The sequence below is a fragment of the Dendronephthya gigantea genome, unplaced genomic scaffold, assembly GCF_004324835.1.
Source record: "Dendronephthya gigantea isolate DGI-Jeju-01 unplaced genomic scaffold, DenGig_1.0 000004F, whole genome shotgun sequence".
Lineage (NCBI taxonomy): Eukaryota > Metazoa > Cnidaria > Anthozoa > Malacalcyonacea > Nephtheidae > Dendronephthya > Dendronephthya gigantea.
The window spans coordinates 3,562,703-3,588,791 of NW_021163014.1; the positions used below are offsets into that span (position 1 = coordinate 3,562,703).

At 36.1% G+C, this 26,089-nt stretch overlaps 1 protein-coding gene across 1 annotated transcript; it reads left to right on the forward strand.

The window, feature by feature from the left end:
- Nucleotides 1–455: 455 nt before the first annotated feature.
- Nucleotides 456–6,147, forward strand: LOC114515552 (asialoglycoprotein receptor 2-like). The gene is made up of 5 exons (XM_028534834.1): nucleotides 456–519; nucleotides 3,796–3,849; nucleotides 4,037–4,272; nucleotides 4,904–4,958; nucleotides 5,768–6,147. The coding sequence occupies exons 1-5, from the start codon at nucleotides 456–458 to the stop codon at nucleotides 6,145–6,147; spliced, it is 789 nt and encodes a 262-aa protein (XP_028390635.1).
- Nucleotides 6,148–26,089: the final 19,942 nt, after the last annotated feature.

Genomic DNA, 26,089 nt, shown 5'->3' on the forward strand with positions numbered 1-26,089 from the left:
GAAGAATTCGGATTTGCTCACTCGCTGCTTTCTTCGATTCTATTACTTCTGTTCCTCGTACTCTCGTCATTTTTCAACAATTGTCATACGCTCCTCCCCCCACTCCTGAGAGTCATTGTTTTCGTTTCTCTTTTATTAACAATTAATCAATATACATATTTACAACTTTTAACATGCTTGGCGCAGCTGATGCCTGACGGAACGACTGGGCTTTCGAACGAGTTTGAATATTGTGAGTGCGCCCATTGCATTAGTATTCTTGTTGGAGAAATATATATAATTTTGAACCAAATAGTGAGTTAACTTTGGTTTCATGTTAAACGTTGCATTGAAAGCGTTGCTGCTTTATCACCTGTTCGAGACGTCGAGTGAGAAGTATGGCAAAGAAAAATTTTCACCCTTTCTGTAAAGGTTGGGCATCAATTAACCTTTTCTGTCTGAATTTCTGGATGATAATGTCGTTAAGTTCTCAAGCGAGTGGTGAAGCAGTGGACGTATGTTACGACGGTCCAAAAGACGGTAAGTGTAAATCTATATCCAGTTTCATAGCATCGTATATCAATTTATTATATATAAATACAGCGTTCCCGACTCAAGAAGCAACACTACCCCAACCCAGCTCAATCTTGCTTATGTACTAATTTAATAGCGGACGTTTTTAAGAATACTTCATCTTAAGGCCCGTTTGCTACGATTTTAAGTCCGATTTTCTTCTTTTGATAGTTGTAAACGTGTGATTTAGTTACTGATGTTTAAATAAGAGCTTGTGCACATTAGAGCATTCGTCACAAATTACTCGGTCACATTTGCATGTTAACTACAAAACACTGTCAACTACTAAAGGAGAATTAATGAATGTTTCGAATATTACATTGTCCACACGGAGAGAGGGAGTACGAATGTACACTTTGTCAAACACACATTTTGAACAGGGTTAATTATCAAACCATCTAAACTTTTGTCTAGAAGACCAAATTTTAATCTACATTTTTAGGCAAAATATAGCGGGCGGAAATTTATCCTGAAATTTCGCCTAGCAACCGTTGCATCAGAAACGTTAAAAATAACGTTTAATTAAGTTTATATCGGAAACGAGTTCGATGACTCCCAATTTTTTTGCATAAATATTTTAGACTTTGGATACCCTATCGATGAAAAAGTTTTAAAAAATTATTTACATTATTTTATATAAAATTGGGTAGCGTCAAAATTCGCTACTTTTATATGTGCCGCAAATTTAAACAATTAATTTGAGTAAGAGTTTGAGTAAGAGAGAGAGTTCAAATTTGAGTAGTTTCTATACTCATTATAACGAGCAGCGGCGAAACTTGTGTTTACTCAATGTTTAAGTAAAATAACTTCACTCCATATCTTGCGCAAAAACAATTTTCTACTCTTCTAATGAGTACAAAATATAGATCATCATTATTACGCGGCGCAATTTGCGTATAATTTGAACGCGAGAAATGTTTCGCCAATTTGTCAACATAACGCGGTCATAACCTGGAAATATGGATTGTTTGAACACGTTGTATTCTCCTTCGTACCTTCTCCGACTGATATTGGTGCAGATCCGCGGATTTTAAACCACTACTAAACAGTGTGTTTTATCTGATCCAATATTAGAAGTTATTAAAACAGCTTTCTCTGTAGACGATTGTACTGGAATACTATACTAACCCCCCAAAAAATAAAACCTTATCAATCCTACCAAAGGATTGCTGCCCATATTTAAAAGAAGTGACTATGATACATTCTTCAGCATAGCGGTTGCCAAATATCTTGACCCATGCAAGAACGTTGGAATAATAAGGTACACTACTACGAACAATTCAACTCTTTGGGTTATAAAATGGAAAATATGTAGCATACTTACACAATAACTTTGGTTTGGCCAAAAATTTCACTGTCAACTGCCCCTATATATTCCTCAATACCCACATTACAAACAGTTGTTTCAGCTACTAAAAATTTAATTGCAATTTTTTAAAAAATAATGTAACCAAAACTTTGATTATAGCTTAGTTCTAAGTTTCTACGGGACTGTTGCATTAATAAATATGTATACAGCCGCTGCTGTCATTAATGTTGTCCAAATCAGGTATATCAATATACCTGTCCTGTGACTTATTGGTATGCACCAACTCGAGTGTGTTTGCTATGTAAATGTATCTGCTATGCGGGTGCTTCGTACATTTGCATAGCAATTACACTCGAGTTGGTGCATATACCAATAAGTCACACGACAGGTATATTGATATACTTTGATATATATATATAGGAGTGATTTGTAGTAGGATATGACACCGAGTGGAAGCCCGCCATGGCAAGCAGAAAATTCTACTTGACCATGCACGGCAGGATTTGAACCCGCGGCCTTCGGTTACTAGTCCGTAGCTCAGTTGGCATATTTATTCATTTACATAATTCTTAAAAAATTGGCATCGCTACTCTGAGTTTCATGCCACAGAGGCAATCATCAGGCGACATTAAAAAATTCTTAATTTTTTAAGTCAGAATTATGTAAATGAATAAATATATATTGCTCTATTTGCTTGCAGTATTGAGCACTCTTTTATCTCATACGAAGATATTATATATATAAAAATATATATATATATATATATATATATATATATATATATATATTTATATATATATATATATATTTACCGTGTATATATATGTTTACCGTGTTTACCATACTCACCCTTGACGGGCATATTCAAACCTAAGAATATAAATTTGTCCCTTTCCCTCACCGGCTCACTCATTAAGAGTGCCTAGGCCTGGCACCCTACGAGGCGGTTTAAAAGGAGAAAGGAACACACACAAAACCCAAGCCATACATCCATCCAAAGCGTTAATCAGCTTGAATGTGAGAGATCGATTTTATGTATTTATCAGTGCGAATGTACATTCTTAACATATCAAATGTCCAAGTGCCAAACAACTCATCTTATCGTCGTCATGAACATTCTTGCAATGCAGGAAATAAGTAGAGTTAAAAATACGTAGGTATATTCCGCGCCAAGTACTTTTGGTTTAGCATTGAAATGTTGCATACTGTTTAATCTAATAATCTGATGAGCATAATGAACCATGAAGTGTTTTGGTATAGCTCTTCTCTCATTGAGTTTGGTGAAGTTCTCCGATATTCTTAAATTAAAACTACTGGATACTGGATAGGCTGCCAACTCTTCACAGCTTGAGGGTGCAAATAATATGTCTTTAATAAATGGATTATGAACCCAGGATATAGAATTTAAATTTTAATTTTAATTTGCGATATTTTCCCACTTTACGACGATTACTCATTACTATGCACCTAAATGTGACAAACCTACCTCGGTCAAAACATCTGGTTGATTTAAGTCATTTAACAATGCACTTAGTGTCTTCACTATTTCAGATTATATTAGTAACATTACCCCAGAGAGCATGTGATAATCCTTGTGATGCACAAGCCCTAATGCTAACAGTGGTTTCAACCTATAATGATTGATTTACGTGAATTCTCTTGGGTATAGATATAGAAAAAAGTGATTCTAAAAGTGTTTCTGCATGATATGATCAATATGGTAAATTGTGATATCACAAGCCATTGCTAACAGTCGTTTCATCGTATAATCGCTGATTTATGTTAATTCTCCCAAGTAGATACAGAAAAACTGAACTGATTCTAAAAAAGTGTATCTGCATGATCTAATGAAAATGGTAATTTTTCTATTGATAAATATTCACTACAGCATACTGGTATGTCTTAAAACTTTTCCAATGACGTTGGCTTTGTAGGTTCACAGGATGAGGATGGAACAGCATTAGGACAATATTATGCCTGGTTGCGAAGTTAGCACTCGTATCATTCTGGATTTCCTAACCATGCACACTCGCTGTTTTATCGAGCCATGCATAAAAATCGAGATGTGGATTAGACTCAAATACCACGATTTATTTTGCAAAAATCTAACAAACCTATAATGCACACTTATAATGATTGTTTGTTTGATAAAACATTTTATACTGTTTCCTGCAGATCGCCGTTTGGAAAGTAATGCCACGACTTTTCTTAACCTAGTTCGCGTGAACTTTGCTATTGAGTGCATTCTGGAGTGTGCACAGGATAAAACAAGATCTTGTAGATCTGTTAACTACAAAATATCCTCAACTTCTGAAGGAGAACTAAATTGTGAATTACTCAATGTCGAAGAAACAGAAGAAAATTTAAAGAAGAACGAGAGTTATGAGTACTACGTTGTCCACAACAATAGAGTATGGATGTAGCTATAATTGTTTGACAAATTTAATTTTTTCGCCTCCTATATATACATTGAAGATTTAATTAAGTTAATGATGTTTTTTATAGTTCAATACAATGAAGTGTTTGAGGAAGGAATACGTTTTGAAAATATGCTCCTTTTTCATACATCCGATTTGCAGCGCTCCGAAACTGTTGCAAATTTTAAATTCGCACGCAGCTTGGGTAGGGTATGATGGCAAATATGCACTAAAGTTAAAAAGAATTTTTTCTCATATCTGAGTGAAATATCCTTGCAGGGAAATTCCAAATTTGCAATGCCCCATTCTGCACATATGGCGTTTGCTACGATTAAGACAGGAGATTCTCCTTTGTTTTTTAAATCAATGTCAAACTTGACTTTTGTCCAGTTATATTTAACACAATGAGTGAAGAATTTTAGAATCTAGGGTTGAGAAATTTTATCTTATATTCCCAAATATCCAATTTCAAATTAAGTAGTTAATAGAAATCCGAAGTAATTTAATAAAATATTAATAATAATGAAATATCACAAATATAATTTTAAGTAGCGATATTTTCCGCATAAAATACAAATTGATAATAATGAAGCGTTTCAACATTTGTTCGATTTATATTTGATAGGAAGCGGCTCATAATCCTCCATCAAGTCTCAAGCCTTCAACAACACAAAAAACAGGTAAGGCATGTGGAAGCATTTAAACAACTTGTAACTAAAGAGAATACGGTTTTCTCATCGTTGAAACACTAAAAATAATTTCCTGATGCTTTGTTAACTCCTGTGTTGTATATTTTAGCGTGAGTATTTAGTACACTTGCAGTTTAGTCGAACGGTTGCTGTGAAATATTCAGGACGCGCTAATATCTTTTGATTTGATTCTATTTTTACATAGAAATTCGTCGATACTGTTCTACAGAGATGTGCTATAGCTTGAACGTGTTTATCGAGACTGTTTTTACAAAATTAAAATTTACAAGCCATTTTATACTCTAGCTGGTAAAGGCGAGGCGAAAAACAATTAATTAATTAAGATTAGCGTAAAATGATATAAGGAGTGTTACGCACTAGGCGAGTCTATTTCCATACAGAATTACATGTGTAAAACGTGTTCGTCAGTTTCAGGCATTTCCTTGCGCGCCTACCGGAACCCACATAAGTGCGCGAAACATTAGCGCTAGCGTGACCAGGCTCTGCGTCCTAGAGTACTCTTTCAAAGAGTACAGAGTAGATTTTTGTGTAAAAAAACTAGGTATGCTATAGGACCTTATAGGCAAAGGTAAACTGCATATGGTATAAATCATTTTGTATTATGTTGACACTCCAGGAGCGCCTTCAAATTCTTGAGCTAAAATACTTTTGTTGTGTGATTGATGATCAACATTGGTTAGGCGTGACTTTTATCGAAACTCCTTTGCAAATCTCACAAGATTTATAGCCACGGTAAGGAAACTAACGCAAGCTTATTGAAAAACGTTTACTTATTGCAGACCGGTGTCCGTCAACTACCTGGAAAAGTTTTGGCAACTGCTGTTATCATAACAATTCTAATGACCTAACCTCACCGAGAGCGGGCAATCATTGTGAGAGCATTGGCGGGCACCTCGTCACAATTACGGGAGCTGATCTCAATGATTTTCTTGTTCAGACATACTTAAGCCAGACAGGAACGGTTTGGATAGGCTTGAAGAAATGTGGGAAGAGTTGTTGCTATCCAGATAGAAATGTAGCGAACTACACGAACTGGGCGAATGAAGAACCTAATAATGTAGGAGGGGCTGAATCCTGCGTCCAGATGTACAAAGATGGGCAATGGAATGATAATAAATGTGAACGCAAATTCTCGTCAATATGCGAAATCTGTATGTAATAAAGTAAAATTAAATAATAAAATAATATTGTTAAGTCCAAAGACGAGGGATTGTTCTCTTCATGGTGTTCTCTCTTACCAAGATTAGATAAATTCGCTGTTAGGTAGTATATCGATATTAATTCGACGAAATAAAATTAACTGTGTAATATGTGATAGAATATCATCCCCAAAACGAAGCAAATCGCACTTGCTGCTCTAAAGCCGCGTTTACACTACTATGGTTTGACTTTGGCCTTGCCCATGCAGGTGTACGCTTAGCTGTAAATGTTAAGTTGTTTGTCTTGCCTGGCTAGACTAGGTCCAAGCAACAATATTCGGAGGGTCAAAAGAATTGGTGGCCTGGACCAGGCCTAGACCTGACCTGGGGCACGATTTTTGTCGGATGTGCTTAATAATGTGCTTATGGCAAATTTTTGGGAAAAAAATGCAATTTTTACCGAATTTCTCATTCCTCGATGCTCATCATTTTGAATCATATTCAAATCGGCTTCATCCGTGCAATAACAGGACTTTTTAAAATAACATGTATATAACGCGTGTTCTGATTGGTTGAAGCCCGTGTTTGGATCAGGCCATCCAAACACGGAGATTTCGCGGGAATTTAAAAACGAATTTATTATGTGATAGCGATATTATCTTTATTGAACGACGTTTCGATGCTAAAACGTGCATCATTTTCAAGTTATGATGATTACATTTAAATTGAATTGCGTTGATTTTAAACGGTTCATGTCACGTTAGTATATATTGCGCGAGCATGCTTAAGATAATTCCGTTTAAAATCAACGCAATTTAAATGTAATTATCATAGCTTGAAAATGATGCACGTTTTAGCATTGAAACCTCGTTCAATAAAGATAATATCGCTATCATTTGTGTCAAAATTGTATTCAAAGAGATTTTTGATGAATAATTTATTATGGTTTGTTATTTTATAAAACAATTACCTAATGGTTTCCGTGTTTGGATGATCTGATCCAAACACTTGGGAATGTTGCTCAAGTTAAGAAAAACTCGCAAAACACTCGCCTTTGGCTCGTGTTTCGCGCGCTTTTCTAAACTCGATCTTGCAACATTCCCGCGTGTTTGGATCAGGCCATCCAAACACCGAAACCATTATAAGTAATTGTTAACTATTGTGGTGTATCGTTCCAGTTTTATTAGAGTTCACTGCTTTCAACTTATACCATTTTCATGACACACTGAACACATTATATTAACAACTGGACCGATGTATCCGCAATGAAATCTGTAGATGCGGTCGAGTTAACACGATAACGGTGAACACGATGAACCGTTCGTTCGTCATTCCATGCATATATTTTTTACCAAAATCCAGTGTAACAACAAGTCAGGAAAAGTATAGTGTAATTTTTTCCTGTGATTCTCTTCAGTTATATAGAAACGCTTATATTCGGTTTGAGAGAACCCGAAATAACGTGGAAAAACTTGGCCGGCTGGGAGAGAATTAAGACAATATAACTTTTCCAGACTGGACACTGCGAGCGGAGATACGGGTGCCGCAACTCGGGGAGGCATGGTGGTCCCAAATATACGAGGGATCCCTTGTTCGTTTGGACGAGCAAACACCAAATGTGCCAAAATGAGTTATTCCGTCGCATTTATCTGCTTTTTCTAGTCTCTGGGATGTGATTACCCTACTATGCTAATAACATCACAGTGATAATAGGATATATAATTTGAATTTGAATTACTTGCCTTTCTTTTTGCTACACACTCTACAGGTCCCCAAAAACCAAAATCATTGAAATCACCAATAGCAATATAATATAGCTAGAGTTTGAGTACGTAAGCACCCTTTTTGGACACACAAGTGTATAAATGTTTGACATAAGCATTTTTTTGCTTGATGCATGAAAGTAAAATATCTTTGTATATACCCACAAATGCCTGTTATTACCAATGCAATGTACGAAACAAATACTGATGGAGCAAATTTTAATTTTTTGTAGGTTTATTTAGCATTTTGATAAGTTGCGTTAATCCGCACGACCAAAATTTGTGAACAAGTCGTCAAATTTAAATAATAGGGATTCAATTTTTTTGAGGTTTTTCATCAACAATACGATAGCATACGAATAGGTTTATATTTAGCAAACATGCGGTTAATATATATTATATATATATATATAATATTTATTATATATTATATATATATTATTATATTATATATATATATATATATAATATAATATATACATATATAATATATATATATATATATATATATATACATAATATATATATTATATATTAATAAATATATATAAATACATATATATATAATATTATATATATATATATATATATAATATATATATTGTGCTTTTTTGCTCTTAATTGAGCCATGTTTCACTTGTGGATATATATGTAAGGGTGTTTGTTCTTCTACACAAGTATGACCAACCGGGCAAGCAGAAAATTCTACTTGACCGCGGTGGGAATCGAACCCGCGACCTTCGCATTTCTAGAACGATGCTCTACCGTCTGAGCTACAAGGCCAAGTTGGGAACGACTGTGATTTTGCTTGAGTTGTTATTGACAATGCGGAGTTTCGTCCTTTTACATGTCGTTATGCAGTTACTTCTGCAAATGTTGATATATATATTTGTGCTTTTTTGCTCTTAATTGAGCCATGTTTCACTTGTGGATATATATATGTAAGGTGTGTTTGTTCTTCTACACAAGTATGACCAACCGGGCAAGCAGAAAATTCTACTTGACCGCGGTGGGAATCGAACCCGCGACCTTCGCATTTCTAGAACGATGCTCTACCGTCTGAGCTACAAGGCCAAGTTGGGAACGACTGTGATTTTGCTTGAGTTGTTATTGACAATGCGGAGTTTCGTCCTTTTACATGTCGTTATGCAGTTACTTCTGCAAATGTTGATATATATATTTGTGCTTTTTTGCTCTTAATTGAGCCATGTTTCACTTGTGGATATATATATGTAAGGTGTGTTTGTTCTTCTACACAAGTATGACCAACCGGGCAAGCAGAAAATTCTACTTGACCGCGGTGGGAATCGAACCCGCGACCTTCGCATTTCTAGAACGATGCTCTACCGTCTGAGCTACAAGGCCAAGTTGGGAACGACTGTGATTTTGCTTGAGTTGTTATTGACAATGCGGAGTTTCGTCCTTTTACATGTCGTTATGCAGTTACTTCTGCAAATGTTGATATATATATTTGTGCTTTTTTGCTCTTAATTGAGCCATGTTTCACTTGTGGATATATATATGTAAGGTGTGTTTGTTCTTCTACACAAGTATGACCAACCGGGCAAGCAGAAAATTCTACTTGACCGCGGTGGGAATCGAACCCGCGACCTTCGCATTTCTAGAACGATGCTCTACCGTCTGAGCTACAAGGCCAAGTTGGGAACGACTGTGATTTTGCTTGAGTTGTTATTGACAATGCGGAGTTTCGTCCTTTTACATGTCGTTATGCAGTTACTTCTGCAAATGTTGATATATATATTTGTGCTTTTTTGCTCTTAATTGAGCCATGTTTCACTTGTGGATATATATATGTAAGGTGTGTTTGTTCTTCTACACAAGTATGACCAACCGGGCAAGCAGAAAATTCTACTTGACCGCGGTGGGAATCGAACCCGCGACCTTCGCATTTCTAGAACGATGCTCTACCGTCTGAGCTACAAGGCCAAGTTGGGAACGACTGTGATTTGCTTGAGTTGTTATTGACAATGCGGAGTTTCGTCCTTTTACATGTCGTTATGCAGTTACTTCTGCAAATGTTGATATATATTTGTGCTTTTTGCTCTTAATTGAGCCATGTTTCACTTGTGGATATATATATGTAAGGTGTGTTTGTTCTTCTACACAAGTATGACCAACCGGGCAAGCAGAAAATTCTACTTGACCGCGGTGGGAATCGAACCCGCGACCTTCGCATTTCTAGAACGATGCTCTACCGTCTGAGCTACAAGGCCAAGTTGGGAACGACTGTGATTTTGCTTGAGTTGTTATTGACAATGCGGAGTTTCGTCCTTTTACATGTCGTTATGCAGTTACTTCTGCAAATGTTGATATATATTTGTGCTTTTTTGCTCTTAATTGAGCCATGTTTCACTTGTGGATATATATATGTAAGGTGTGTTTGTTCTTCTACACAAGTATGACCAACCGGGCAAGCAGAAAATTCTACTTGACCGCGGTGGGAATCGAACCCGCGACCTTCGCATTTCTAGAACGATGCTCTACCGTCTGAGCTACAAGGCCAAGTTGGGAACGACTGTGATTTTGCTTGAGTTGTTATTGACAATGCGGAGTTTCGTCCTTTTACATGTCGTTATGCAGTTACTTCTGCAAATGTTGAATATATATTTGTGCTTTTTTGCTCTTAATTGAGCCATGTTTCACTTGTGGATATATAGTAAGTGTGTTTGTTCTTCTACACAAGTATGACCAACCGGGCAAGCAGAAAATTCTACTTGACCGCGGTGGGAATCGAACCCGCGACCTTCGCATTTCTAGAACGATGCTCTACCGTCTGAGCTACAAGGCCAAGTTGGGAACGACTGTGATTTTGCTTGAGTTGTTATTGACAATGCGGAGTTTCGTCCTTTTACATGTCGTTATGCAGTTACTTCTGCAAATGTTGATATATATATTTGTGCTTTTTTGCTCTTAATTGAGCCATGTTTCACTTGTGGATATATATATGTAAGGTGTGTTTGTTCTTCTACACAAGTATGACCAACCGGGCAAGCAGAAAATTCTACTTGACCGCGGTGGGAATCGAACCCGCGACCTTCGCATTTCTAGAACGATGCTCTACCGTCTGAGCTACAAGGCCAAGTTGGGAACGACTGTGATTTTGCTTGAGTTGTTATTGACAATGCGGAGTTTCGTCCTTTTACATGTCGTTATGCAGTTACTTCTGCAAATGTTGATATATATATTTGTGCTTTTTTGCTCTTAATTGAGCCATGTTTCACTTGTGGATATATATATGTAAGGTGTGTTTGTTCTTCTACACAAGTATGACCAACCGGGCAAGCAGAAAATTCTACTTGACCGCGGTGGGAATCGAACCCGCGACCTTCGCATTTCTAGAACGATGCTCTACCGTCTGAGCTACAAGGCCAAGTTGGGAACGACTGTGATTTTGCTTGAGTTGTTATTGACAATGCGGAGTTTCGTCCTTTTACATGTCGTTATGCAGTTACTTCTGCAAATGTTGATATATATATTTGTGCTTTTTTGCTCTTAATTGAGCCATGTTTCACTTGTGGATATATATATGTAAGGTGTGTTTGTTCTTCTACACAAGTATGACCAACCGGGCAAGCAGAAAATTCTACTTGACCGCGGTGGGAATCGAACCCGCGACCTTCGCATTTCTAGAACGATGCTCTACCGTCTGAGCTACAAGGCCAAGTTGGGAACGACTGTGATTTTGCTTGAGTTGTTATTGACAATGCGGAGTTTCGTCCTTTTACATGTCGTTATGCAGTTACTTCTGCAAATGTTGATATATATATTTGTGCTTTTTTGCTCTTAATTGAGCCATGTTTCACTTGTGGATATATATGTAAGGTGTGTTTGTTCTTCTACACAAGTATGACCAACCGGGCAAGCAGAAAATTCTACTTGACCGCGGTGGGAATCGAACCCGCGACCTTCGCATTTCTAGAACGATGCTCTACCGTCTGAGCTACAAGGCCAAGTTGGGAACGACTGTGATTTTGCTTGAGTTGTTATTGACAATGCGGAGTTTCGTCCTTTTACATGTCGTTATGCAGTTACTTCTGCAAATGTTGGCAGAAGTAACTGCACCGCGGTCAAGTAGAATTTTCTGCTTGCCCGGTTGGTCATACTTGTGTAGAAGAACAAACACACCTTACATATATATCCACAAGTGAAACATGGCTCAATTAAGAGCAAAAAAGCACAAATATATATATCAACATTTGCAGAAGTAACTGCATAACGACATGTAAAAGGACGAAACTCCGCATTGTCAATAACAACTCAAGCAAAATCACAGTCGTTCCCAACTTGGCCTTGTAGCTCAGACGGTAGAGCATCGTTCTAGAAATGCGAAGGTCGCGGGTTCGATTCCCACCGCGGTCAAGTAGAATTTTCTGCTTGCCCGGTTGGTCATACTTGTGTAGAAGAACAAACACACCTTACATATATATATCCACAAGTGAAACATGGCTCAATTAAGAGCAAAAAAGCACAAATATATATCAACATTTGCAGAAGTAACTGCATAACGACATGTAAAAGGACGAAACTCCGCATTGTCAATAACAACTCAAGCAAAATCACAGTCGTTCCCAACTTGGCCTTGTAGCTCAGACGGTAGAGCATCGTTCTAGAAATGCGAAGGTCGCGGGTTCGATTCCCACCGCGGTCAAGTAGAATTTTCTGCTTGCCCGGTTGGTCATACTTGTGTAGAAGAACAAACACACCTTACATATATATATATATATAATATATAATATATAATATATATATATATAATATAATATATAATATATATAATATATATATATGTATATATATATATATACAGAGTGTATCAGAAAAAACTAGAAGATTTTAAAATGTTCAGAAAATTATCATTTTATCAAGATATCTCAAAAATGTATTTACGTTTAGGTATTTTAGCATCTTCTGGCTTATCTAAGAGTAAAAACTAGCAGAGAACGGTTTGTAAAAGCCTCATTTTTAACCGCTTGCGCAAAGAAAATGAGACGTTAAAAATCCAAGTTCAGTTAAAGAGGTGAAAGTTTGGAATCTTCTGTGCAATGTATCGCAATTTCAAAAAATTTGATAAACATTAGGTCCGCCGCGAAACGTTTCAAAATTGGATTTTTCCCCGTTTACTTCGCTCTCTCGTAACTTTTTACACGCAAGAATGATTTCATATATGAGTGATAGTTGGAATGACGTAATTACGCACACTCTTTGTTAAATGAAAACAATAAAACAAGAGTATTCATTGTTAGTTATATTTAAGTACGTCATTCCAACTATCACTCATGCATGTAATCATTCTTGTGGGTAAAAAGTTACCAGAGAGCGGAGTAAACGGGGGAAAAACCGCAGACGACCGCAAGGGAAAATACGATTGCGTATCGATACAGTTCTTTTTCTTAGACGTATGCGTTAGCAATTAACGAAAAAATACCTGCCGAGTCACAATAATGAAATTCATGCATGTTATGTGAATTATACATTAGCAATATTCAGTCCACTTCATAAACGGGCAGAGAAAGAGAAACATAGAGAAACATCAACGGGCTATATAATCAAAAGCGAAAGGTCATCATTGATAATTAACTAGAAATACATGCTTGCAGCAACCCCTCGCCATTTTAAGCGAAGGAATACATTTCCTGAGCTAGCCAGACCTTACCCTCAACGTATAATGAAATGCGGATTTAAATAAGCCGACGTTTCAAATTTTTCGGAAACAAATATATACAGTCGTATTATAAGGTGAAGTAAAATGAGGCGTTTTTCTACTCCCTTTAGTCACAGCTTATGTGAGAGTTAATACTTCATGCACTATACAGTACTGTCCAGAAAATTAATAACCTAACACTGCGGTTGCGGTTAATAGGTTGCGGTTCCGCCGGTTCGGTTGCGGTCGACAGACATAAACCACACACGAGCGCAAAGGAAAAAATGCGATCGCGGTTGACGTTCATTTCTAAACGGAATGTTATGAACAGCTGAGAGCGAAAACAATAACCAAATCGAAGAAATCTGAATAAATGACTGTCAGACCATTTTAGGGCGAGGTTTAACCTCCGTCTCACTGCGGTTCGACGTCGCTCTGACCTAGCTTATAACCGCGGTTTTTGTTAGGTTATTTATGTACAGTACTGTATTGAGAGAAAGCTTTATAAGCTTTGCTTTTAAGCTTTTTTGCAGGCTTTTTTAGGTTTGGTTTAAGCTTTACGTTTTATTAAGCTTGACATACAGTATAAAATATTTACGTGCTGTACATAGAAAGGTGCGCTATGTTAATAACGGAGTGAATTATTAATATTTGACCTTGATCAATCGATTTTTTCCAAACTGAATAAACGGATATTATTATTAGGATTCGTAATGCAACATGCGATGACGCTGCCGTTATTATGTGGCATGGCAAGATAACATCTGAACTTTCTTCACGCAATAAAGCAGTGTTTTCTAACTACGCAAATCATAATCTAGTCCTATGCATGTATTCAAAAAGCTCACTTTCGTTGGGTGTGAAAGGGGAAATGTGTTATTACTGATGAATGAGACATGGCTTTCTTGATCAATGGAAATATTTAAGTTAAAACACTGCATGGAAATCAAGCTTTATTTATTTGAGTGGAAATACCGTCATGGAATCGTTATTAGGAGGTGATTAAGATCTCCCACTCAACGAGTTTGAGTGTCAATGACCTTTTAGAATACAGGCGACAGTGTTAAAGTGTTATCCGCTTTTAAAAGTACAATTTACATATGTATGCACTGCAAGTGTTCGCATAAGTCCAGATATTGTACTTTAACGTTATAGTAGGTATGAGTGCGGTTAAACAATGCTTTGCAGTTATTGCATGCCTGTTTTGATTTTCTTTATTTTTGCATATTTTTATTTTGCAAATTCCCATCTGGGCAATTATATTAATGCTGCGTATGGTTATTTTTATGTAATGAGATTATCGCCTGTATTAAAAAGCTCAAACACATGCACTCACACTCATTGAGTGTGACATATATATTTTGTTAATGCTGATCAATGAGAAAGTTTTTTCTGAATAGATGGAAAAATAAAAGATAAATCACTGAAAATCAAACCCCTATTCGGCTGAAAATCCCGCCATTGAAACATTATGATTAAGATCTCCCATTCAATGAGTTTTCTAAACAAGTATATGTCAAACGGAAATGCTCTGCAAAATATTCTCCATGGTTTAAGATGCATGTATAAATTCTACATTCAGCTACTGAAGTGAATACCTTAAAAATTTGTCTCTTCGATTAGCCAAAAAACAAACTCTTAAGAAGAACAATATTCATGCAATCATGTCTATACAAAATTTTCGATGAAACTAGCATCCTGGCATGGAATGGTAAAATACTAAAATATTTTATTGAATAATTAATTGCTATTTCGTCTTTCCCGCACAATCATTTTTGATCTAACTTAGAATAGGTGGGCAAAAGCTGTTATCACTCAAAAACGTCATAATTGTTTGCAACGCCTTTTATTAGTATTATCATTTGAAAAATATTTATGTACTCGGTAGCTTATGAACTACTGATAAAATCTAAAGATACAATCAATAATTATGTTTTTATGTATTCCTTTATAAATAGTTATATAACTTAGCTTATCGTGCATAATCGGGAGTTTAAGATGAAAGAACGAACAACGGGTTTACATACAAGGTCAAATATGCCCAGTTAGTCTTGACACATGCAGTCTGAGAGGAGGGAAAAAATCCCCATTAGTTGGGAAGACCCTATATAGTTTACATCCATCATCAGTATATGATAAATTTATAGGCATTTTTCCACTTACCACAGCCTCCGTAAACTTACGTCTAGGGGAAGCTCTGTATTATGTTCGACGAAGGAAACCTGAATAGAGAATGCAATGATCTGGTTGAGCAACAGATGATACACACTATAGCGTGCTCGTCTGATAGCGGGCTACCTGTGGTTAACTATGTTTCTTCTCTATGTAATATATGCAAGAACTTACAACAATTTATTCATGCACCTATTTAATTAAATTTTCTTTAGGTTTCAACGAGGACTGTATCTTCTCATTCAACGAGCATTCTATTCCTTTCTTATTTTCGCATGCAGTTAGTATAGGAGGAGGAGTGCGTTTTCGGCTCTTCCTGAAAACCGTTCGACCATTTCTTGCACTGCCAATGTAAGGACCCACAACGTTATAGCTATACGCCATATAATTTCAATGCAGCGCCAGTGTAAATTCAAGTCTTTTTAATAATATCGATGCTCTTTTTTTAAAACAGCAAATATATATATTTACAATTCAACTTCACCAATGCTATATTATTTCTCGAAGCAATGTAAAGATGTTAATATAATATATATGAATTTTTCCTCCATGCATGAGTTTAACGTTTTAGCCGACGAAACTTGCACCCCACCCGCATCTACTTGCGTCAATGACTTTCGACGGAATTATACGGATAGGTTCTTCCATTTCCGTCATGCAAGCGCTCAACTAACCCCTTATGCCAGTAATATTGAACGTCTAGCTATGTATGTTTACTTCATGTATGTCATGAAAGTTTAGTCCGACAGACTTCTGAGAAATATTTAAGTTAAAACACTGCACGGAAATCAAGCTTTATTTATTTGAGTGGAAATACCGTCATGGAATCGTTAGGGGGTGATTAAGATCTCCCACTCAACGAGTTTGAGTGTCAATGACCTTTTAGAACACCGGCGACAGTGTTAAAGTGTTATCCGCTTTTCAAAGTACAATTTACATATGTATGCACTGCAAGTGTTCGGATAAGTCCAGATATTGTACTTTAACGTTAAACTAGTATAGGTATGAGTACGGTTAAACAATGCTTTTCAGCTATTGCATGTCTGTTTTGATTTTCTTTATTTTTGCATATATATATATATATATATATATATATATATATATATATATATATATATATATATATATATATATATATATATATATATATATATTTAGAATTCAACTTCACCAATGCTATATTATTTTTCGAAGCAAAATAAACATGGTAATATATAGTATATATGAATTTTTTCCCCCATGCATGAGTTAAACGTTTTAGCCAACGAAACTTGCACCCCACCCACATCTACTTGTCTCAATGACTTTCGAGGGAATTATACGGATAGGTTCTTCCATTTCCGTCCTGCAAGCGCTCGACTAACCCCTTATGCCAGTAATATTGAACGTCTGGCTATGTATGTTTACTTCATGTATTCCATAAAAATTCACCCTGCAATGAATATGGTTTTTTGTATTTCACTTTACTCCGTATTTTCTTCTGCCTGTACCTAGAAGAGAAGCCGTCTGTAATCGTAGTGTTTCAACAATTTTTTTTTATGTTAATTTTTTAATTGTTTGCTTTGAGAGAGACTGTTCTGGAACACTGGTTGCATGCGTAAATGCCATGAATGCATGGCAATGTCTTTTCCGCATAAAGAAATTATTCCGACGTGTAACGACGACTGCATGTATAATGGCTTATATAAAGGGGAGAAAACCTTGTCATTGCTCACTTCATCTACTGAATTCTTTCACTGAAGACTGAACATTTGAAGTAGAATTGGATTGCAAATTAAGAAATGTAAGTATATATACGATACATTTTAAACTCGAATTTTTCAGGTATTCTTTGGGTCTTAATTTTGCGCCTGATTCATTTCTCTCTATGCGATATTAGTATTTTCATTCAGTTTACGTTCATCTTGAGTCTATAATTAAAGTCTATCATATAAAATTAATATAATCTTCCATGGTCGACAACAGTGCGTTATATATCAATTATTTTAATTACGTATATATGTTTGAAACTATACCATGGTGTAGCTATATAATTTTTAGTTCCTTTATCCGGCAGGCTTTTCTATGCGTATACCATTATTGTTTTGGCTTTAAATTTATCATCTTAGAGTAGTCGGCCTCTTTTCTTGGACCACGTTATCGAATTTTTTTCTCTTCAATGCATTTCTTCTATATTATATTCTCTCTCGATAGTCTTTATTTCATTAAACTCTTCAATATACACTTTCCTTTTTAGACAGTCCTGCGTATATACCCGCCTATAAATATATGTATAAGATTCTTTATTCAGTGTGGAGTATCCTTATATACCTTGTTATGAACGTCGAGCTTCACTTGTATATCTCCGTTTTAGTATTAATAATGCTGTGCGCGTTCGAACTGCGATTTGTATTGCTGCTATATAAACTGACGTATTAATAGCTTGATGTTTTATATTTTAGATCACCATGAATTCTAAATTTATTTTTTGCTTGTTTCTTGTGATTTTTGCTGTCTCGAATGCAAACCTGGTGAGACGAGGCTTGAACTCTGGTAATTAAAGAAAAACGTCGTGAGTATATTCATCAACTGAATTTTCACAAAAATATAATTATATATTTATAAATATATATTTTCTTGTAATTCAATCATTCTTCTGTTGCTGCATTATTTTGATCCCGGCTTTTTTGCTTATAGACCTTCAATCTCCGTGCCCAGGCAATTGTTGTGGTTTTTCGGTGCATTATGATTCCTGTCCTGCAGGACATGTTGTATCTGGATACTTTTGCATGCCGGGTTCACATTGCTGCCGGGTACAATGCCAATAAGGTATACATAGGCCTACGTAAAAAATATTTTACTCCCGTTTATAATCTTATATTTTTCATATCACTGCATGTGTGCATGCTTTTTATTTTTATTCTCCGATTTAAGATCACGCAAAAATTGTGCCATCTACAGTTTTTTAAACCATGCATTTGAGAATGACTTAAATGTAACCGTAAACTTTATATAGGCTATCTAATTTATTATAGGGCTTGATGTGCCATGCACGTTCAAAGCTACTATGGCTTAAGAAGCATAACTAAAAAAAAATTATAAATATATACTCTTTTGATTTATTGATAAAAAGTTTGCAGCGTATAGTAGAAAATTTATGCAAACCCGATAAATATTAACAAATATAATATGCCATTATAATAATCATTTATATTTTGAACTAAATTAGGTTATATAACTATACATACCTGTTTTTTTCTAGAAACCGTTGATGTGGAAAGTATATAGTTATAGAAAGGTGGACAAATATCTTCAGGCGTATGCTATGCATGACTATTTGAATTTGTTGAAACGGGATTAGAACATCAATAAAGATTGAAAAGGTTTACTGGTGTAGTCTTGTCGTGTTTCCTCCCGAGTCTGCTCCATGTATTTTTTGGTGAACAGAAATTATCACCCCATCCAGATATAAAAAATATGTATATATAACTGCATAATAAGAACTGAATATTTTCTTAGGGGTAAGCTTAAAACAAAATTCTGCTTGAGATGATAACAAGTTTGCTAGTTGCAAGTTTAAATTCAAAACTCAATTTATAGAGGTCAACCTCCGTGCAGATTTAGTATACCCTTGAACGACGCTTCGCGCCTGCTCGGGGATTAATACACATCTTAGAAGCTGATAAAATATTTATTGTATTATTATATGACAGGCGCGGATCCAGCCCAAAATCTTACCGTTTCTGACCGGATCCAGCCCAAAATCCAGCTTTTACATAAGTATAAGAACCCTCATCCGCATTTTCTCATCTGCATTTTATCCCCTCATCCGCATTTTCCCATCCGCATTTTATCCCCTCATCCGCATTTCCCATCCGCATTTTATCTCCTCATCCGCATTTTCCCATCCGCATTTTACCCCCCCTCCGCATTTTCCCATCCGCATTTTATCCCCTCATCCGCATTTTCCCATCCCCAATTTACCTCCTTATCCGCATTTTCCCATCCGCATCTGCCATCCGTAATCCGTATCGGCATTTTATCCCTACCCGCGATGATTATGTATGTACGTATGTAAAACTTTATTTAAAGACACTAGCCCCGACAACAATAAGTTGATTTCCACGGGGGGCGTCTTCAAGATTAAAAATTACAAAAATGTAGGAAAATAAAGGCTATGTACAAGTTGGTGTGACCCCGGATATTATGGTTAGAATGTGTTAGAATATATTCGTTACGTTGGAGTTACGTTTTAGCTGGCTTTTGAATGCATGAATGGACTCAGCAAGTCTGGTGTTGATAGGGAAACTATTCCATAACTTACCTCCACTATATTTAAAGCTCTTTTTTAAAAATTCTATTTTGGGCTTAGGAAGAGCCAGATCTGTATGACTATTTCTAAGTTCATAGTTAGTTTGCATTTGATTGCGTCTAATCAAGGTTTCTTTCAACGTGGGACCTACGTAGTTGTTCAAGACTTTGTACATTAGTATTGTCGTCTTGTCTCTAAGTTGTCCCAATCAAGAGATCGAAGGACATCAGCAGATCTAATGTCATAACTTGCACCGGTTATAACTCGGGCTGCACGGTTTTGAAATTTTTGGAGTTTATCCCTTACGTTTTGATCACAGACACCCCAAATAGAAGAACTATAATCAAAGTACGGCTGAATCAGAGCCCGATAAATTATTTGGAGGGAAGTTGGTGCGAATGGTTTAATACGTCTTAATGTACCCAAACCTGCACCAACGTTTTTGCAAATGACCTTAATATGTGGACTCCAGGTAAGATTTTCGTCTACTTCGAGCCCCAAACATGTAAATGAGTGAACTCTGGAGATCCATTGGTTATTCAAAGTCAGTGGATGATCAGAGGTAATTGACTTAATACGATGTTTGGAGCCAACAAACATTATTTTAGTCTTAGTTGGATAGTGTTGTAGTTTACTTCTAGAAAACCATTCGCCAATTCTATTCAAATCGTAATTAAGGTTTTCGGTTAATTCAGACAAACTGTTAGAACTGCAACAAATTTGGGTATCATCAGCATATAGATAAGAAGTAGTTTTTCGAAGGCCATCGGGTAAATCATTGATATAAAGTAAAAATAACAGAGGACCTAAGATAGATCCCTGCGGCACCCCAGAAACAGTCCTTTTTGACAATGACATTATATTATTGACAATGCAGACTTGTTCCCTAGCAGTTAAGTAAGAATCAAACCATCTCAACTTAATGCCCGATATTCCAAATTGGTCTTTTAATTTATGAAGTAAAATATTATGATCAAGTGAATCAAAGGCTTTACGAATATCAAGAAAAACGATGCCACTCATGCAGTAGACTATTGTCCATATTTTCGTAGAGAGCATCGCACATCTGAGTCAGGGCAGTAAGAGTTGAGTGTTGATATTTTGAGAGGAAACCATGTTGATATTTTGAGAGGAGCGAGTTGTCATTAAGAAATTTGTACATTTGATTAAAAACGTATCTCTCAAGTATTTTACTGACGATAGGTAGGATTGATATAGGGCGATAGTTTTCGCGCTTTGACCTATCATCAGATTTGTAAATAGGAGTAACCTAGTTATCCATGCCGGCTTTTTTCCAGCCATGAACATTTTGGCCTTTTTCAATAAAAAGATTAAATATCCTGGTTAATGACGGGCCAACAAAATCCGCAGAAATTTTTAAAGCTTCGGCAGAAATATTGTCTAACCCTGTGGAGTTTGAGATTTTGAGACTTCGCAATTGATGTATTACTTCCTCATCACTAATTTCAGAAAAATTGAAAGGAAGATGGGAGTCAATAGTAGGGCTAGGCCTAAGGTCTTCACGATCGAGAGAATTTGAGTTTGGAGAATGGACGACTTGCGCTTTAGACTAATTTCTTACCTCGGCGATAAAAAGGACATTTTCTGAAAGATCTTACTTAAATTAGTGCAAATGCAAAGTTTGGCGGCGAAATTTTGTAAAATACGGAAAATATAGCCATGCGAAGTTGCTGATTTTTGTATACTTTTGTATTACGTGCGGAAATGTGTAACTAAATTAGTTACACACTTCCGGTCGTAATACAAAAGTATACAAAATTTGCCAATTTCGCGTGGCTATATTTTCCGTATTTTACAACATTTCGCAGCCAAACTTTGCATTTGCACTAATTTAAGTAAGATCTTTCTAGCTGTGATGATTTATTTTCTTCTAGTTACTTGGATCAAAAATTAGTCTAAAGCGCAAGTCGTCCATTGTCTTCGGATTTATCTACACGTTTTACCCCTCATGACGCGAACGAGCAAGCCTTTCTTTAATAATAATTCCATTATGTTGTAGCCTGAAGAGCGATATTTCCCCCTGAAATATGCTCGCTTAGATTTGCTTTTGAGAAATTTCGATGGATTCATGTATTAATGCATTCGATTCAGCCAGAATGCAGCGAACAGACCAATTTACCGTGTTATGTATAAACTAGAAATACATGCATGCAGCAACCCCTCGCCCCGGTTAAACGAAATTAGTTAAGCATACGGATGGTAACATGATTGTTAGGAAATAGAAAATTTATGGGGTTTTGGTGTTTTCGAGGGTACGTGGTATGTGAGAAAAAGAAATTGAGAAAAGTATGGAAATATTTTTCTGCACGTGAAAGCACAGTAGTCATAACAACTCGCAACCGCCGTATAAAGAATCAAAGTTTATCTTCATATTTTTGCGAAAAAAATGGTAAAAATACGACTAAGATTCTTATACCTTTTTCTGGAAGTTAAGTTATTCATGTATAGTCAGTGTTAATAAGGGGGTCCTCTACCAAATTAAGGAAAATTGTTAGCATATGTGTGATAATAAATGTTTCACGCCATGAATACTAAAAATGAACATCACTATCATCACCTAAGATATTACTATTTCAAAATTATTGAGGGTAGGGTAATTATTTTACTTTATCTCCTAGAGCAGGTTATATATATATAAAGTAAGCCCTGAAGATTTCATCAAGATAGGTTTAATTCTTCTTAAGATATCCTGCGCGCAATATTGTTAGTTGCATGTTTTCGTTAATTTGAGAAAAACGGCTTTAAAGTCAAATATTTTGTCTATTTACAAGAGAATCACTGTATAATGACTATAAACAGTTGATTATTAATAGTTACCACTTCAGAAAAATCCTGCTGCATATGTGGTAGCCTCCTTTTCTTTTGTTTTATCATCTTTCTTTTTTTTCTTGGCCGCAAAACTTTCCTTCTTTTCTTGATTTCAGCCTCATTTCGATGGTTAGCCTTCTTGATCCGTATTTCATTTGCCTTTCTAACTCCTTCTTCAAAGTAATGTCCTGGTTCCAAACCTAGCTCTTTAAGAATAGCCTCCGAAGCCTTGGAGCCCATATTGAAATGTGCAACAGCATCATAAACACCAAAATCTAGCACATCGGCACCAACAAAAACACATTTCGGTCCTTATTCCAAATCATGCCGTTCAGTGACTCGTTCTGATTCTGGGTTTTTTCCATCAAGACATTTCACCAAAAAATCATCAATACTAAGTCTAGCATAAATCACTTTCATTTGCAATTTTCTGGCACCCATGGCAAACTTTCGTTAGGACTTCGACATCTAAACACTTACCCGTGTCAATTGATAAGGTTGTCACACAGCCATTTAAGGATGCATATCCTCGACGTTGCCACGTCCCATCACATGACACACCACACTTGGTTACCTCATCAGCACTACCTTGGTGTATTTTGCTTGCAGCATCTTTCATGGTCTTCATAGCGACAGACTTTGCTGCCTTTGATAAGGCAACATTATTATCCGTGTAGGCTTTAGCATGTAGTGGAGGTGGCATATTCATATGGGCACAAAACCGTTTGATGGAAGCATGTCCTTGGCCGATACTTCTCATTGCATACACAAGCCTCTTGTTTATGTCAAAAGAGTATTGAGCTTTCCTTGACTTGTAGAAGGTATATACCCAGCCAAACATTCCGTATTTATGAAAATATAAATTAATTATAAATTTCATCAAAATTTTGCGAAATGACAGTTATTCATTGACGTTTGAAATACAAATTTTTGTCTTGACTAATCAAGAGCTTAGTAGTTCACATTGGCGCATGCGCATAACGTAGAAGACCGTTCATGGCATGAGGTCCTTCGTATAATGGCGGACAACTTTGATTTCGCATTTGCACATCGTATAGGTGTAAATATCCGAGCGGAACTATCCGAGTTCGAAGTCGAGAAGTATCGAACTTTATTGTTTATCATACTTATCGCACAATCAAAAACAGGCCACCATCTCCCACCATAGACAATCCAAAAGACAGGAACTGGAAACGCTAGCTAAAACACTTATAATGCTGACGCGCCATCCGTCATATGGCTTTATCACGTCAATTTTTACGTTGCCAGGCAACTGGGCTCTGTATGCAATGCAGATCCAGCAAAAGTTTGCATATTTTGAAAGATTTTTTAAATGTAAATATTATATTTCTACCCTTCCTTTAAGTCAGATAAATTTTCAAGGTAAGTGCGTTTTCATTTTTCATTTTGAGTGTAAACAATGCTCATAGTTTCAGTTCCAGAAGTGTTTACATCAAATAAATACGCACGTAAAAATTAGGTAGTTTTTTCGGAACCTGTAACTTGAAATCAAAGCTATAAATTTTCTTTGACCACGTACAAATATCATCTTATATTAAACAAAAAACAATAAACTGTTAACTTATTACTTTGACCAACATATTCTTTGCGTTATGGAAGCTACAAATCACGAAATAACTGCGTGCGTTGTGTTTTTGCTGAGAAGTGTCTCCATTGTTGTTCTCGAAAAGTTCGGAGTTCTACATGAGCCCGCAAAATGTGCCGGTCGTATCATGGAGAGCGTACGCAAAAAATAGCGTTTCCAGTCCCTCTCTTCTGGATTGTCTATGGTCGCGCCGTGTCGCACCGTGGCTCACGTGGCAAAAGCTTACCATGTGGTTGGTTTGCTACACTACACCGCGTCCGAACGTTACTATATTTAGTAACAATTGCGTAATAATCTGCACGCTGACCACGTCAACTAGTTGCTGTGATCGCAGCTTCGAATGCACGACTATAGCTTCCGAATATGCTCGGTACAATTCGACACGGTTTCGGCGAATTTTATAGTTCAGTGTTAACTGAACAATCATACTGTGAAACAAGAAATAATAATTAATATTGGGAATTTGTTCTTACTTTTAGCAAGAATTGGTAATAATATGATAACGATTACGAAAGATATTACTCAAATTATTTGCTTTAGACATATATTTGCCTAATTTAAGTGTGATTCAAAGAATTAATATGTACTTTTGGCCTACTGTACATAAAATTAGCAGTGCTATACAAATGCTACAATGTTGCAAATTTTGCAAAATACAGCTTCCACATACATTCACCAAAAAAAACAAAATTCCATATGTTTTCTTTAGGAATTCATATTTCCTATCGCTAAGGAATTGAGAGTGCAAACAGCAAAGTATTTACAATTGTAAAAATATAGTTGAAATATATATATATATATATATATATATATATATATAGATATAGATATAGATATAGATATAGATATATATATCATGTATAATGTATATATATATATATATATATATATATATATATATATATATAATTATATATATATATATATATAATTTGAATTTGATGCAGTATGCATCTCAGTTCACAAAAGTCAGAGGTGAGTTCACAAAACGAGTGATCCTTATATTGTCAGGACATTTCCAAAGGTTACAGCCAATCCTGGCAACCCTACCTTTGGAAAATACTGCAAGTATCAACTCATTAAGTTTAAACCATGGGAAGGTAAGTCATCAAATGCATGGGACGATATGGAGAAAATTGATGATAGGTTTATTAACACATATGCTTCATTTCTTCAAACAGATTTTGCTAGAGACAATGTATTTAGGTATTCTATTGAAACAGAGATGGTCCATGCTTCACAGACAGATGAAACATATGGAACTGACGAAAGTAGTGATGAAAGCGATGACGAACAGGATCAACCTAATGAAGAAGAGCAAATTGAGGATTGGATGTTGTTATGAAGACTCAACCAACATTATGAGGATGCAGGAGATCAAATGGCAAATAACGAGGCAGTGGAATGGTTCGAAGCAGCAAGAGGTGTGCCTGGGAATTTGTTAAGAGAGTCTCCTTGGTGGATTTCTAAACAGAGAAAGGATGCAGAGGACAAGGTATGCAGTATCAAACAGGTGACCAACAAGTGGTGGTTGACCCAGGGACCTTGAATGACAAACAGCGACTGGCATTTGACATTATCACTGCATCCATAGCTAATGATGAATGTGAATCGCTACATATGATTGTAAGTGGTACTG